The sequence below is a fragment of the Thalassophryne amazonica genome, chromosome 9 (genome assembly GCF_902500255.1).
Source record: "Thalassophryne amazonica chromosome 9, fThaAma1.1, whole genome shotgun sequence".
In the NCBI taxonomy this organism is placed as follows: domain Eukaryota; kingdom Metazoa; phylum Chordata; class Actinopteri; order Batrachoidiformes; family Batrachoididae; genus Thalassophryne; species Thalassophryne amazonica.
In genome coordinates, this window is record NC_047111.1 from 3,657,195 (window position 1) to 3,674,514 (window position 17,320).

The 17,320-nt window shown below is 41.8% G+C and overlaps 1 protein-coding gene across 1 annotated transcript in view; it reads right to left on the minus strand.

Annotated features, from left to right (window-relative positions):
• Positions 1 to 17,320, minus strand: part of ap2b1 (adaptor related protein complex 2 subunit beta 1) — a 267,540-nt gene that overhangs the window by 94,783 nt on the left and 155,437 nt on the right. The window contains exon 16 of the mRNA XM_034177495.1: positions 10,611 to 10,781. Within this exon, the coding sequence (XP_034033386.1) occupies positions 10,611 to 10,781 (171 nt within the window). The remainder of the gene's footprint in view (positions 1 to 10,610; positions 10,782 to 17,320) is intronic.

A 17,320-nucleotide genomic window follows, 5' to 3' on the forward strand; every position in this document is an offset into this window, starting at 1 on the left:
AGGTGTGCTGTCATCACCGTGCTTTGAGAAATGGTGACTGTTTGTTCAACTCAGAGCTGCAGCGCAAAACCACGGACTAAAAGACTGCAGCTCACTGGAAGTGGGCAAAGTGGGCAGCTCAGTCGGACCCCAGGTCGACTGAGATGAGTCAGTCTCTACCTTAAACTGATGCCTATCTCTAATGCGTTCACGGGGGACAGACAGAAAAAAGACATTAAAGAAATAAATAATACACAAACAGTCTGAGAGATATGCAAGCCACAGACACACAGGCTGACACACAGACAGACACACAGACGCTTCTTGTTTTATTATCACAAGTCAGAATTGAAATCCCAGACACACGTTCAGTTGGTCACACATCCGAGTACTCTGTCTGTGAGGTTTTAGCGGCATGCTTGGCAACACCAGCAAATGATCTGACGCGGAAGAAAAACAGAAGTGACGTCACCGCAACAGGGTCCTCACGGCGGATGAAATGGATGGCATGGCACAATGCCCACATTTAATATGGCAGTGCCCATGGGTTCTTAGGGGTCCTCATGTCTTTGTCTCTTTCATCACTCCGCTCTGTGTTTTCCTGCCTTCACTATGTTGAACCATGCAAACAGCCAGGGTATGTAAATGGCTAATTCTGTCTGTCTGTATGTCTGTCCGGGATAAACTCCCAAACTATAATATGTAAGCCTAAAAACTACACTCAACAAAAAGATAAACGCAACACTTTTGGTTTTGCTCCCATTTTGTATGAGATGAACTCAAAGATCTAAACATTTTTCATAGATGTGTCAAAGAGGTTGGGTGTGTCCCAGTGTCAATATCAAGGTAAAAATATAGGTCAGAAGGTCATCAACTCAAAAATACCCAAATAGATAATCAGATTTAGATTCCTTGTGGTCTCCCCCTTACAGAAATACTTTGTTCTTCAAAATTGGACCAGTGATTGCTGAGTTACAGCAGTTTGAAATTTGGTAGCCACACGCTTTTTCGTAAAAAAGTGAAAAATTAAAATTGCAATATCTCAAACCCAGCTGGTCTGAGAAAGACAAAATGTGAAATTCTGGCCTTTCTGGCCAAGAAGTACCTACACTCAACAAAAATATAAACGCAACACTCTTGGTTTTGCTCCCATTTTGTATGAGAAGAACTCAAAGATCTAAAACTTTTTCCACATACACAATATCACCATTTCCCTCAAATATTGTTCACAAACCAGTCTAAATCTGTGATAGTGAGCACTTCTCCTTTGCTGAGATAATCCATCCCACCTCACAAGTGTGCCATATCAAGATCAATCAATCAATTTTTCAATCAATTTTTTTATATAGCGCCAAATCACAACAAACAGTTGCCCCAAGGCGCTTTATATTGTAAGGCAAGGCCATACAATAATTATGTAAAACCCCAACGGTCAAAACGACCCCCTGTGAGCAAGCACTTGGCTACAGTGGGAAGGAAAAACTCCCTTTTAACAGGAAGAAACCTCCAGCAGAACCAGGCTCAGGGAGGGGCAGTCTTCTGCTGGGACTGGTTGGGGCTGAGGGAGAGAACCAGGAAAAGACATGCTGTGGAGGGGAGCAGAGATCGATCACTAATGATTAAATGCAGAGTGGTGCATACAGAGCAAAAAGAGAAAGAAACAGTGCATCATGGGAACCCCCCAGCAGTCTAAGTCTATAGCAGCATAACTAAGGGATGGTTCAGGGTCACCTGATCCAGCCCTAACTATAAGCTTTAGCAAAAAGGAAAGTTTTAAGCCTAATCTTAAAAGTAGAGAGGGTGTCTGTCTCCCTGATCTGAATTGGGAGCTGGTTCCACAGGAGAGGAGCCCGAAAGCTGAAGGCTCTGCCTCCCATTCTACTCTTACAAACCCTAGGAACTACAAGTAAGCCTGCAGTCTGAGAGCGAAGCGTTCTATTGGGGTGATATGGTACTACGAGGTCCCTAAGATAAGATGGGACCTGATTATTCAAAACCTTATAAGTAAGAAGAAGAATTTTAAATTCTATTCTAGAATTAACAGGAAGCCAATGAAGAGAGGCCAATATGGGTGAGATATGCTCTCTCCTTCTAGTCCCCGTCAGTACTCTAGCTGCAGCATTTTGAATTAACTGAAGGCTTTTTAGGGAACTTTTAGGACAACCTGATAATAATGAATTACAATAGTCCAGCCTAGAGGAAATAAATGCATGAATTAGTTTTTCAGCATCACTCTGAGACAAGACCTTTCTGATTTTAGAGATATTGCGTAAATGCAAAAAAGCAGTCCTACATATTTGTTTAATATGCGCTTTGAATGACATATCCTGATCAAAAATGACTGATGACAAAGATGCTGATTAGACACCATGATTAGTGCACAGGTGTGCCTTAGACTGCCCACAATAAAAGGCCACTCTGAAAGGTGCAGTTTTATCACACAGCACAATGCCACAGATGTCGCAAGATTTGAGGGAGCGTGCAATTGGCATGCTGACAGCAGGAATGTCAACCAGAGCTGTTGCTCGTGTATTGAATGTTCATTTCTCTACCATAAGCCGTCTCCAAAGGCGTTTCAGAGAATTTGGCAGTACATCCAACCAGCCTCACAACCGCAGACCACGTGTAACCACACCAGCCCAGGACCTCCACATCCAGCATGTTCACCTCCAAGATCGTCTGAGACCAGCCACTCGGACAGCTGCTGAAACAATCGGTTTGCATAACCAAAGAATTTCTGCACAAACTGTCAGAAACCATCTCAGGGAAGCTCATCTGCATGCTCGTCGTCCTCATCGGGGTCTCGACCTGACTCCAGTTCGTCGTCGTAACCGACTTGAGTGGGCAAATGCTCACATTCGCTGGCGTTTGGCACGTTGGAGAGGTGTTCTCTTCACGGATGAATCCCGGTTCACACTGTCCAGGGCAGATGGCAGACAGCGTGTGTGGCGTCGTGTGGGTGAGCGGTTTTCTGATGTCAATGTTGTGGATCGAGTGGCCCATGGTGGCGGTGGGGTTATGGTATGGGCAGGTGTCTGTTATGGACGAAGAACACAGGTGCATTTTATTGATGGCATTTTGAATGCACAGAGATACCGTGACGAGATCCTGAGGTCCATTGTTGTGCCATACATCCAAGAACATCACCTCATGTTGCAGCAGGATAATGCACGGCCCCATGTTGCAAGGATCTGTACACAATTCTTGGAAGCTGAAAATGTCCCAGTTCTTGCATGGCCGGCATAATCACCGGACATGTCACCCATTGAGCATGTTTGGGATGCTCTGGACTGGCGTATACGACAGCGTGTACCAGTTCCTGCCAATATCCAGTAATTTCGCACAGCCATTGAAGAGGAGTGGACCAACATTCCACAGGCCACAATTGACAACCTGATCAACTCTATGCGAAGGAGATGTGTTGCACTGCATGAGGCAAATGGTGGTCACACCAGATACTGACTGGTATCCCCCCCCCCAATAAAACAAAACTGCACCTTTCAGAGTGGCCTTTTATTGTGGGCAGTCTAAGGCACACCTGTGCACTAATCATGGTGTCAATCAGCATCTTGGTATGGCACACCTGTGAGGTGGGATGGATTATCTCAGCAAAGGAGAAGTGCTCACTATCACAGATTTAGACTGGTTTGTGAACAATATTTGAGGGAAATGGTGATATTGTGTATGTGGAAAAAGGTTTAGATCTTTGAGTTCATCTCATACAAAATGGGAGCAAAACCAAAAGTGTTGCGTTTATATTTTTGTTGAGTGTATATACAAAATTTCATATAAATTGGAAGGGGTATATATATATATATATATATATATATATATATATATATATATATATATATATATATATATATATATATATGTATATGTGAATTCTTTTTAAAAATGCACCTTGTGTGTTTCTCTTGGATGGCACATGATGGAGGCTTTTTACTCGTAAGTAAACAAGTTTTCCCCCTTTTTTTCCTGTTCAGAGACTGTGACCAATTTGAAGACATTTTGCACGATCTGTGCATATATAAGCAGTGGGTCACCCCTCTGAAACTGGTCTGCTTGAGGTTTCTTCCTCAAAAACACCAGAGGGAGTGTTTCCTTAGCACTGTCGCCTGTATGCTTGCCCAGGGGCATTAGTAAGTTAGACCTTATCTGTGTGAAGCACCTTGAGGCAGCACTGTTGTGATTTCGTGCTATATAAATAAAATCAACTGAACTGAAATGGTATAGGTTCTACCACCAAACTGCTGGACTACAACACCAATAGTGATCATCGTTAACCTGGGCCATGACCTGGTATGGAAATTCAATTGAACTCCATTATTTTATCCATTTTATTTATTTATTTTTGTTTGAGATCAAAGCAGCAAAGTGGCTTACTGGTTATCACTGATGCCTCACAGCAAGAAGGTCCTGGGATCGCTTCTCACCTGGCCCTTTCTGTGTGGAGTTTCATGTTCTCTCAATCTTCATGTGGGTTTCCTCCGGGTACTCCGGATCCTTCCCACTTCCACAGACATACAGGTTCTGTGAATTGGAAACTCAATGAATGAATGAATTTGTGGATATGTGGTCCTGTCCACTGTGTACCGTACCTCACACCCTATGTCTCTTGGAATAGTTTCCAGCCTCTCAAGACCCTTGATTGGAGCAAGTGTTATAAGTTATAAAAGTAGGCAAAAACTAAAATGCTGGCTCCCAATAAACAGAAAACCTCAACAGAATTTTCAGCTTCTGAAAAATCCAAATTACATTCAGATGCTCCATAAACAATTTCAATTTATTTATATAGCATCAAATCACAACATAGGTTGCCCCAAGGTGCTTCACAAGGGTAAGTTCTAACCTTACCAACACACCTGAGCAAGCACACAGACAAAAGTGGAAAGAAAAAGCTTCCTCAGGCTGGTTCTGAGGAAGAAACCTCAACCAGACCAGACTCAGAGGGTTGACCCACTGCTTAGTACAAAGTAACAGTAACAAAGATCAAATAAACAAAATACAAGAAGAATTATCAAGCATGCAAAACAAGAAAAAAAGTCAGATGACAGATCATGAATATTCTTGTGGAGATCAATTTCTTCCCTGGTAATGAATAAACAGAGGCTAGCTCAGTCAGACGCCACTGTTTAACCCTTAGACTTTGGTATTTTCTTGATTTTTTCACATCTTAAGAAATTACCCCTTTAAGGTACTTGCTTATCATATAATACCAGTGTATTGTATATCAAAATATTCAGACCAATGTCAGCTTTCTGAATACGCAATACACATCTGTCCATAACACTGTGTAGAGAAATAATATGGCTCCTAATCATTATGTATGAAATTGATTTGTGGAAAGTTTTAAAGTTTACAGTAAAAAAATACTGTACCTTTATCATGTGAATGAACTGTTCTGGTGTGGAAAAATGGGTTTACCAAAGTCTTTGGGTCACAAAAGTAGCAGAAAACTGTCCAAAATGAAACAGAGTAAAATGCTATCAGTCACTGTAGACAACCACTTTGTTGAGTGATTTAGATAAAATAGCACTAAATAAATAGTATATCAACGATCAGTCACTCATTCAATTCATTTACACTACATTTTTGTTTGACCCGCCCCTGCCAAAAGACACCCATTCATATCCATGACCGATGTTCACATTTATACCAGAAATAACTTATGGAGATGGATTTATGATCAATTTGAAATTGTCAGACTCATATACAGTGACTTTTGTCAAACAGAGAACCCAATCAAACAGGATGAAACAGACCTTTTGTTCTGTGCAGCACGTCTGGAGCAAATACAGAAAGTACGAGTATTCACAGTGCTTCACTTTCCACATTTTATTATGTTACAGCCTTGTTCCAAAACGGACGGAATTCAGCTCCTCGCCCACCCCCTCAAAATTCTACTCACAACACCCCATGACAACAAAAACATTTGAAACTTTTGCAGATTTATTAAAAACAACAAAATACTCAGAAATGTCCACAAGTATTCACAGTCTTTGTTCAATACTTTGTTGATGCTCCTTTGGCAGCATTTCCAGCCTCAAGTCTTCTTGAATATGATGCCATAAGCTTGGTGCACCTATCTTTGGACAGTCTGGTCCATTCCTCTTTGCAGGACAATGAGCTTTGGGCCATTGTCCTGCTGAAAGATGAACCGTCTCCCCAGTCTGAGGTCAAGAGCGCTCTGGAGCAGGTTTTCATCCAGGATGTCTCTGTACATTGCTGCATTCATCTTTCCCTCAATCCTGATTAGTCTCCCAGTTCCTGCTCCTGAAAAACATCCCCACAGCGTGATGCTGCCACCACCATGCTTTACTGTAGGGATGATGCCTGGTTTACTCCAAACATGACACCAAAGAGTTCAATCTTTGTCTCATCAGACCAGAGAATTTTGTTCCTCCTGGTCTGAGAGTCCTTCAGGTGCCTTTTGTCAAACTCCAGGTGGGCTGCCATGAGCCTTTTACTAAGGAGTGGCTTCCATCTGGCCACTCTACCATACAGGCCTGATTGGTGGATTGCTGTAGAGACGGTTGTCCTTCTGTAAGGTTCTCCTCTCTCCACAGAGGAATGACTAAGGTTCTTCTTCCCCCGATCACTCAGTTTAGACGGGCGTCCAGCTCTAGGAAGAGTCCTGGTGGATCTGAACTTCTTTCATTTCCAGATGATGGAGGCCACTGTGCTCATTAGGACCTTCAAAGCAGCAGTAATGTTTCTGTCCCCTTCCCCAGATTTGTGCCTCAAGACAATCCTGTCTCAGAAATCTACAGACAATTCCTTTGACTTCTTGCTTGGTTTGTGCTCTGACTGTCAACTGTGGGACCTTATACTGTATGCAGACAGGTGTGTGTCTTTCCAAATCAAATCAAATCAATTTCAAATCAATTTCACTTATATAGCGCCAAATCACAACAAACAGTTGCCCCAAGGCGCTTCATATTGCAAGGCAAAGCCATACAATAATTACAGAAAAACCCCAACTGTCAAAACGACCCCCTGTGAGCAAGCACTTGGCGACAGTGGGAAGGAAAAACTCCCTTTTAACAGAAAGAAACCTCCAGCAGAACCAGGCTCAGGGAGGGGCAGTCTTCTGCTGGGACTGGTTGGAGCTGAGGGAGAGAACCAGGAAAAAGACATGCTGTGGAGGGGAGCAGAGATCAATCACTAATGATTAAATGCCGAGTGGTGCATACAGAGCAAAAAGAGAAAGAAACACTCAGTGCATCATGGGAACCCCCCAGCAGTCTAAGTCTATAGCAGCATAACTAAGGGATGGTTCAGGGCCACCTGATCCAGCCCTAACTATAAGCTTTAGCAAAAAGGAAAGTTTTAAGCCTAATCTTAAAAGTAGAGAGGGTGTCTGTCTCCCTGATCCGAATTGGGAGCTGGTTCCAGAGAAGAGGAGCCTGAAAGCTGAAGTCTCTGCCTCCCATTCTACTCTTACAAACCCTAGGAACTACAAGTAAGCCTGCAGTCTGAGAGCAAAGCGCTCTATTGGGGTGATATGGTACTATGAGGTCCCTAAGATAAGATGGGACCTGATTATTCAAAACCTTATAAGTAAGAAGAAGAATTTTAAATTCTATTCTAGAATTAACAGGAAGCCAATGAAGAGAGGCCAATATGTGTGAGATATGCTCTCTCCTTCTAGTCCCTGTCAGTACTCTAGCTGCAGCATTTTGAATTAACTGAAGGCTTTTCAGGGAACTTTTAGGACAACCTGATAATAATGAATTACAATAGTCCAGCCTAGAGGAAATAAATGCATGAATTAGTTTTTCAGCATCACTCTGAGACAAGACCTTTCTAATTTTAGAGATATTGCACAAATGCAAAAAAGCAGTCCTACATATTTGTTTAATATACGCATTGAATGACACATCCTGATCAAAAATGACTCCAAGTTTTCTCACAGTATTACTAGAGGTCAGGGTAATGCCATCCAGAGTAAGGATCTGGTTAGACACCATGTTTCTAAGATTTGTGGGGCCAAGTACAATAACTTCAGTTTTATCCGAGTTTAAAAGCAGGAAATTAGAGGTCATCCATGTCTTTATGTCTGTAAGACAATCCTGCAGTTTAGCTAATTGGTGTGTGTCCTCTGGCTTCATGGATAGATAAAGCTGAGTATCATCTGCGTAACAATTAAAATTTAAGCAATGCTGTCTAATAATACTGTCTAAGGGAAGCATGTATAAAGTGAATAAAATTGGTCCTAGCACAGAACCTTGTGGAACTCCATAATTAACCTTAGTCTGTGAAGAAGATTCCCCATTTAGCCTACTAATAAAGACAGATTGATCATATTTAAGATCGAAGCATTAATTAATGAAATCATGTCCAATCAGCTGAATTTACCGCAGGTGGACTCCAATTAAGCTGCAGAAACATCTCAAGGATGATTATGGCAAAGGCTGTGAATACCTATGTACACGTGATTTCTTTGTTTTTAAATTTTTAATACATTTGCAAAAATCTCCAAAAAAAAGTCCTACTTCACATTGTCCTTATGGGGTATTGTGTGTAGAATTTTGAGGGGACAAAATACTTTGATTTTGAAAAAGTGAAACATTGTGAATAGTTTCCAGATGTATCTGCATAATGGTCCTTTGGAGCTGTTTGGATGTTACACAGAAAGATATTTGTACAATAAAAGCACTTACCAAGTCAGCTGGACTTTCTTCAAGTTCACTAAATAATGAAGAGCCAAGTATCCATGGGTCTCTGAAACACTGATGTCTGCATCATCAGATGACAAAAAATGAGTTTTTCCATGCTGATTTCCTTTTTTGAAAGGCTGAACAGAATTGAAAGTTTTTTCCAGTCCTTGAAAAGGCTCTGTTTTGGGTTTGTAAGTTTTTAGGACAGAGGAGGGGAAAGCAGAGCACATGTGACATTTTCTGGCTCCAAGGACTGGCAGTCAGTTCGAGATTCTCACTCTGGCTGAGAACTTGTGCTTGCAGGACGTGGTGCACTGACATCTGTGTAACATTCCATCACAGGTTTATTCATAGAAAAATGTATATGAAAAGTCACGGCCTTTGATCTTTAGAGTTAAAATGTCGGCCATCTGAAACTCACCTTGGCATATCTCAGTCATATTCACTCACTTATCTCTGAATGACTGTGGCTCACATTCCCTAAGTTGGGCAAGGCAATACATTTTCAAACTGCGTTAACTCTTGAACTCAGACGTAAATTGGATAACATCTCGGAGCAAATGCACACCTTGCAAAGGAAGATGTCGGAGACCAGGGAATATTCATAATTGGATCTGGTTGTTCATGTGAGCTGTAAAGGTGTTTTTCACTGCTCAACTATAAACACGGCAGGTTTATCAGCCTCTGAAGGACAAAATGCCCCGTTGTTTTCCTCCAGAAGAATTTCTACGGCCTTGATGAACATTCGGCTGCCTTCTTATCTTCTCTAAACTCCAGTACACATGGACAGAAACTGACTCACACATGGACAGAGACTGAAAGCTGTAGGTCCCTGTTTCCTCCCCAAGGTGGCGGCAGCGCGACTACGTTGCTGCGGCTACCACACACTCACATCGCCTCAATTCGGAAAACGGGCTGTTTCAAGTTTAGTGCACATAAACAATGTCAAATGTATATGTGTTGTCTTAATTCTGATGTGTGCCATTATTGCGGTAAACAAGTAATAACTGTGGATTAATTGCTGTATCTTGTCTGTGCAATTTGAGTGTGGACGTAATCTCATTGTTGCACTTGGAATGACAATGACAATAAATCTCATCCATCCATTATGTAGAAATAAATGTATCTTCACGCAAAACAGTGGTCAGTAATAGACAAGTCCAAGCACAGTAAGGCTGCAGAGAGTGCATGTCAGTCTGAATATGGAACTCATTATGCATCCACTGTGCACGGGATTCATTAAAAAACATCAGTTTAACATCCCCGCCTGCATGCTGACATCAGCCCACATCAATTTATTTTATTTTATTTTTTGGTGAATTTCACTGATGGTGGTACAGCTGGTGCAGGAACGGCACGTCCACTAGGTGGCGAGTATGCCTTGGCTGAACAAGACGGCAGACTGAACAGAGTGCACAGCAGCTGCAGCTGCGCCTCCATCATTTCAGAGCATCAGTAACAACTCGCCAATTATCACCTCATTTTTCTGCTTCAAACTGACTTAATTTAAGAGGTTTTACTTTGTCATCTGATGGTTAATAATCACATTATTCCCTTTGATGACCGATTTTTATTTTATTTGGGGGGGGGGGGGGGGGTGTTCGGTCTGTGACACTGGAACTTGCAGCTTGTTGCTATTGACAACCACACAGTCAGTTGCTCCATGTCACTCAGACACAGTATGCATGTTTTTCACGCTACCAGCGTGCAGCACACTGACTGTATTCAACATATAAACAAGATTTATTTGAAAAATATCTGATATTTTCAGGTCCTCACTTGGTATGCAGGTGCTGTACGTGGCGTTTTTTTAAATTTGAAATGACGTTGTATGTACCTGTTTCAAGATAATAATAATAAATAATAATAATAAAAAAATATCTGCTCACTGCATCACTTTTGTCTGATGCCAAGGATGATAAACTGTTTGTTTGTTTGTTTGTTTTAAATGGGACCTTACTAACTGACAGTAAGAGATGCCAACTCACGCTTTGGAGCCACATAGCCTCCAGTGGTGATGGCCATGCCTGTGGAAAGTTCAAACAAGTCATTGAGGCCACTGCTAACCGCTGTGGGTGCTGGTGTAGGCGAAGGCGCAAACGTGTTGGGCACCGAAGACGGGATGAAGTTCTGCCCCACCTAAAGCAAACACACACAGACCGATGTTACAAAAGTCAAATGCAGCTACCAAAAAAAAAAAAAAAGAAAGCAGTAAAACTAAATGGTAAAGGGACAAAAAAAAACATGCAATAAAAATATAATTTATAGAAACTGGAAAAACAGATAACATGGCAAGAAAGAAGCAGAGGACTCAGCAGTGTGATATTATGTTGTTATTGTTAAAAGGTGACAGATCTGACAGGAGGAAATGGATGTTTAAAAATCTCCCATGTGAACTGGGACTCGGATAAACTCACAAGCAGCTCCAACTGAAAAGACACAATACGAGGTCTGTCCAAAAAGTAATGGACCTTTTTATTTTTTTCAAAAACTATATGGATTTGAATCATGTGCGCTTGCATCAGCCAAGCTTGAACCTTCGTGCGTATTTTTGAGTTTTTTCACACCTGTCGGTGGCGTCATTCACCTGTGGGCAGGCTTTGAGTGAGCACTGGTCCAACCCCTCGTCGAATTTTTATTGTCAGGGAAATGGCAGAGCGACTGCCGCTTTGCTTCATGAAATTTTTTTCAGAAACGGTTAGAGACAGCCAGTTGGAAACCATTCGAAAGATTCAGATGGCTTTCGGTGAAGATTCTGTCGGCGTCACACGGATTAAGGAGTGTTAAAATCTTTTTAAAGACGGCCCACAGCGGCGGAGGGCGTGCGGTGCACTGAGCGGCCACCGACAGGCTGGAACGACCAGATCATTTCCAAACTGAACACTGTGTTGATCCGGGACATCGTGTGACTACCACAGAAATGGCAAGAGAGCTGGACATAGCACTTTTGCGGCACATTCCACTGTTAAAAAAAAAAAAAACACCTCCGTGTTGGAAGTCTCACAGGACATGTTGTGGCATGTCCAGCTGTTACACAATTTCTCAGATACTCACTCGACTGAAAAGCCATCAAAAGCCGTCTGAATCTTCCGAATGGTTTCCAACACGGTGTTTTTTTGGTTGCGCGCCATGAGCGGCTCCGTGCCGACGCGCGAAATCCTCCACACGTCTTTCATTACAAAATCTCCTGTAACAGTGGAATGTGCCACAAAAGTGCTATGTCCAGCTCTCTTGCCATTTCTGTGGTAGTCACACGATGTCCCGGATCAACACAGCGTTCAGTTTAGAAATGATCTGGTCGTTCCAGCCTGTCAATGGCCGCTCGGTGCGCCACGCGCCCTCCGCCGCTGTGGGCCGTCTTTAAAAAGGTTTTAACACTCCTTAATCCGTGTGACGCCGACAGAATCTTCACCAAAACCCATCTGAATCTTTCGAATGGTTTCCAACTGGCTGTCTCTAACAGTTTCTGAAAAAAATTTCATGGAGCAAAGCGGCAATCGCTCTGCCATTTCCCTGACAATGAAAATCCGACAAGGGGGCTGGACCAGTGCTCACTCAAAGCCTGCCCACAGGCGAATGACGCAACCGACAGACGTGAAAAAACTCACGCATGTGCACGAAGGTTCAAGCTTGGGTGATGCAAGCGCACGATTCAAATCCATATAGTTTTTGAAAAAAATAAAAAGTTTGTCCGTTGCTTTTCAGACAGACCTCGTACAAGTAGATTTACATGCATTCAAACCTGTTTTTAAAATTGTCTGTCCCCTCCAAGTCAGCCCTCAGTCTGTCCCCTCCGAGTCAGCCCTCAGTCTGTCCCCTCTGAGTCAGCCCGCAGTCTGTCCCCTCTGAGTCAGCCCGCAGTCTGTTCCCACCGAGTCAGCCCTCAGTCTGTCCCCTCCAAGTCAGCCCTCAGTCTGTCCCCTCCAAGTCAGCCCGCAGTCTGTTCCCACCGAGTCAGCCCGCAGTCTGTCCCCTCCAAGTCAGCCCGCAGTCTGTTCAAACCGAGTCAGCCCTCAGTCTGTCCCCTCTGAGTCAGCCCGCAGTCTGTTCCCACCGAGTCAGCCCTCAGTCTGTCCCCTCTGAGTCAGCCCACTGTCTGTCCCCTCTGAGGCAACCCTGACAGAACGCGTGCACGTCTTTGGCTGTGAGTAACGAGCCTCAAGCAGGCAACACGGGTGTGTCTTCAGTAACAATGTACAGGTGACACATGGGTGTGTCTTTGGTAATAGTGTACAAGCCCCAGGCAGGTGAGATGTGGGCATGTCTTCGGTAACTGTGTAGGGGCCTCAGGCAGGTGAGATTTGCAGGGGATATAGCAAAAACAAAAGAAAAGAAAAAAATCTGACAGAAATTTTTATTTTTAATTTTACAGCCAAACTGTAAGATGTTCACCATCTTCCTTTTAATGCAATCACCTCCTAGGATATAAGGTTAACCAGCTAAGAAAACAATCAGAATCAATAGAAATCTTTTCAAATATAAAAGATTAATTGCGAGCGATAAAAGTCTATAAAAACGAGCTGTCTTTTTTCTGGTCAAGAAAGCATGAGCAGAAATATAAAAGAAAAATGGTTTAATTTTCTCATATTAAGAATAAGCTAATAAAAAATAAAATCACTGGCAAACAGAAAAATAAATATTGAAGCACCTCGTATCCTTCACCAACACTAGTTTTCAATTACACAAATCTTTACCTTGGAAAAAAAAATCAAGGTCAAAGTCCTGTTAGAAGTGACTATTCATAACATAAAATATAATAATATATATATCAAAAGGGCTTATCAATATTAAAATCAAATATCCACTAAATCCACAATACGGATCAGATGTGCATCAAACAGTCTGTTCGTTGAGAGTGACAGTTTCAATCAATCAATCAATTTTTTTATATAGCGCCAAATCACAACAAACAGTTGCCCCAAGGCGCTTTATATTGTAAGGCAAGGCCATACAATAATTATGTAAAACCCCAATGGTCAAAACGACCCCCTGCACCTCACTGTCACAAATGAGAGTGATTGAAGCACTTTGATTATGATATAATGAAAAATGTACAACCCCAATTCCAATGAAGTTGGGACGTTGTGTAAAATGTAAATAAAAACAGAATACAATGATTTTCAAATCCTCTTCAACCTATATTCAACTGAATACACCATAAAGACAAAATATTTGATGTTCAAACTGATAAACTTTAGTGTTGTTGTGCAAATATTTGCTCATTTTGAAATGGATGCCTGCAACACGTTTCAAAAAAGCTGGGACAGTGGTACAACCCCTGGCAAAAATTATGGAATCACTGGCCTCGGAGGATGTTCATTCATTGTTTAATTTTGTAGAAAAAAAGCAGATCACAGACATGACACAAAACTAAAGTCATTTCAAATGGCAACTTTCTGGCTTTAAGAAACACTATAACAAATCAGGAAAAAAAATTGTGGCAGTCAGTAATGGTTACTTTTTTAGACCAAGCAGGGGGAAAAAAATGGAATCACTCAATTCTGAGGAAAAAATTATGGAATCATGAAAAACAAAAGAATGCTCCAACACATCACTAGTATTTTGTTGCACCACCTTTGGCTTTTATAACAGCTTGCAGTCTCTGAGGCATGGACTTAATGAGTGACAAACAGTACTCATCAATCTGGCTCCAACTTTCTCTGATTGCTGTTGCCAGATCAGCTTTGCAGGTTGGAGCCTTGTCATGGACCATTTTCTTCAACTTCCACCAAAGATTTTCAATTGGATTAAGATCCGGACTATTTGCAGGCCATGACATTGACCCTATGTGTCTTTTTGCAAGGAATGTTTTCACAGTTTTTGCTCTATGGCAAGATGCATTATCATCTTGAAAAATGATTTCATCATCCCCAAACATCCTTTCAATTGATGGGATAAGAAAAGTGTCCAAAATATCAACGTAAACTTGTGCATTTATTGATTATGTAATGACAGCCATCTCCCCAGTGCCTTTACCTGACATGCAGCCCCATATCATCAATGACTGTGGAAATTTACGTTCTCTTCAGGCAGTCATCTTTAGAAATCTCATTGGAACGGCACCAAACAAAAGTTCCAGCATCATCACCTTCCCCAATGCAAATTCGAGATTCATCACTGAATATGACTTTCATCCAGTCATCCACAGTCCATGATTGCTTTTCCTTAGCCCATTGTAACCTTGTTTTTTTCTGTTTAGGTGTTAATGATGGCTTTCGTTTAGCTTTTCTGTATGTAAATCCCATTTCCTTTAGCCGGTTTCTTACAATTCGGTCACAGACATTGACTCCAGTTTCCTCCCATTCATTCCTCATTTGTTTTGCTGTGCATTTTCGATTTTTGAGACATATTGCTTTAAGTTTTCTGTCTTGACGCTTTGATGTCTTCCTTGGTCTACCAGTATGTTTGCCTTTAACAACCTTCCCATGTTGTTTGTATTTGGTCCACAGTTTAGACACAGCTGACTGTGAACAACCAACATCTTTTGCAACATTGCGTGATGATTTACCCTCTTTTAAGAGTTTGATAATCCTCTCCTTTGTTTCAATTGACATCTCTCGTGTTGGAGCCATGATTCATGTCAGTCCACTTGGTGCAACAGCTCTCCAAGGTGTGATCACTCCTTTTTAGATGCAGACTAACGAGCAGATCTGATTTGATGCAGGTGTTAGTTTTGGGATGAAAATTTACAGGGTGATTCCATAATTTTTTCCTCAGAATTGAGTGATTCCATATTTTTTCCCTCTGCTTGGTCTAAAAAAGTAACCGTTACTGACTGCCACAATATTTTTCCTGATTTCTTATAGTGTTTCTTAAAGCCATAAAGTTGCCATTTGAAATGACTTTAGTTTTGTGTCATGTCTGTGATCTGCTTTTTTTCTACAAAATTAAACAACTGAATGAACATCCTCCGAGGCCGGTGATTCCATAATTTTTGCCAGGGGTTGTATGTTTACCACTGTGTTACATCACCTTTCCTTCTAACAACACTCAATAAGCGTTTGGGAACTGACGACACTAATTGTTGAAGCTTTGTGGGTGGAATTCTTTCCCATTCTTGCTTGATGTACGACTTCAGTTGTTCAACAGTCCGGGGTCTCCGTTGTCATATTTTGTGCTTCATAATGCGCCACACATTTTCTATGGGTGACAGGTCTGGACTGCAGGCAGGCCAGTCTAGTACCCGCACTCTTTCACTACAAAGCCACGCTGTTGTAACATGTGCAGAATGTGGCTTGGCATTGTCTTGATGAAATAAGCTGGGACGTCCCTGAAAAAGACATGAAAAAGACAACACTATGCTGCTTGGATGGCAGCATGTGTTGCTCCAAAACCTGGATGTACCTTTCAGCATTGATGGTGCCATCACAGATGTGTAAGTTGTCCATGCCATGGGCACTAACACACCCCCATACCATCACAGATGCTGGCTTTTGAACTTTGTGCTAGTAACAATCTGGATGGTCTTTTTCCCTCTTTTGTCCAGAGGACACGACGTCCATGATTTCCAAAAACAATTTGAAATGTGGACTCATCAGACCACAGCACACTTTTCCACTTTGTGTCTGTACATTTCAAATGACCTCGGGCCCAGAGAAGGCGGCGGCATTTCTGGATGTTGTTGTTTGGCTTTCACTTTGCATGGTAGAGTTTTAACTTGCACTTGTAGATGTAGCGATGAACTGTGTTAACTGACAATGGTTTTCTGAAGTGTTCCTGAGCCCACACAGTAAGATCCTATACACAATGATGTCAGCTTTTAATGCAGTGCCACCTAAGGGGTCAAAGGTCACGGGCATTCAATGTTGGTTTTCGGCCTTGCTGTTTACATGTAGAAAGTTCTCCAGATTCTCTGAATCTTCTGATTATATTATGGACTGTAGATGATGGAATCCCTAAATTCCTTGCAACTGAACACTGAGAAACAATGTTATTGACCTGTTGGACTATTTTTTCATGCAGTTGTTCACAAAGTGGTGATCCTCACCCCATCTTTGCTTGTGAATGGCTGAGACTTTTGGGGATGCTCCTGTTATACCCAATCATGACACTCACCTGTTTCCAAACAGGTGTTCTTTGAGCATTCATCAACTTTCCCAGTCTTTTGTTGCCCCGTCCCAACTTTTATTGAAATGTGTTGCAGGCATCCATTTCAAAATGACCAAATACTTGCACAAAAACAATAAAGTTTACCAGTTTGAACATTAAATATCTTGTCTTTGTGGTGTATTCAATTGAATATAGGTTGAAGAAGATTTGAAAGTCATTGTATTCTTTTTTACATTTTACACAATGTCCCAACTTCATTGGAATTGGGGTTGTATACCAAATGTCCAAGAAAGTGTTGATTTCAGGAAGGAGGCTCAGGCCAACCATGTTACTTCACTGTGCAGCACTAAATCTCTGTACTGTGTCATAGTTTTCAATTAACTGCCTGAACTGTTTGTGGTTTAGTGGTCTTGAAACAATGTAATTGACCACATGCACAAGGCTTTGCATCACATTTTGGATTTCATTGTTTTGAGCTTTGATACCAGTGTCTCCTGATGGATGACGCAGTGCAAGCTGATGAAATTGGGAATTTCATCTTTTTCTCATGAGGCCAACAAGACCCTTCTCTTTGCCGCACATGCTCGGGGTATCATCAGTACACACACTTGCAAGTTTGGACCAGCTGA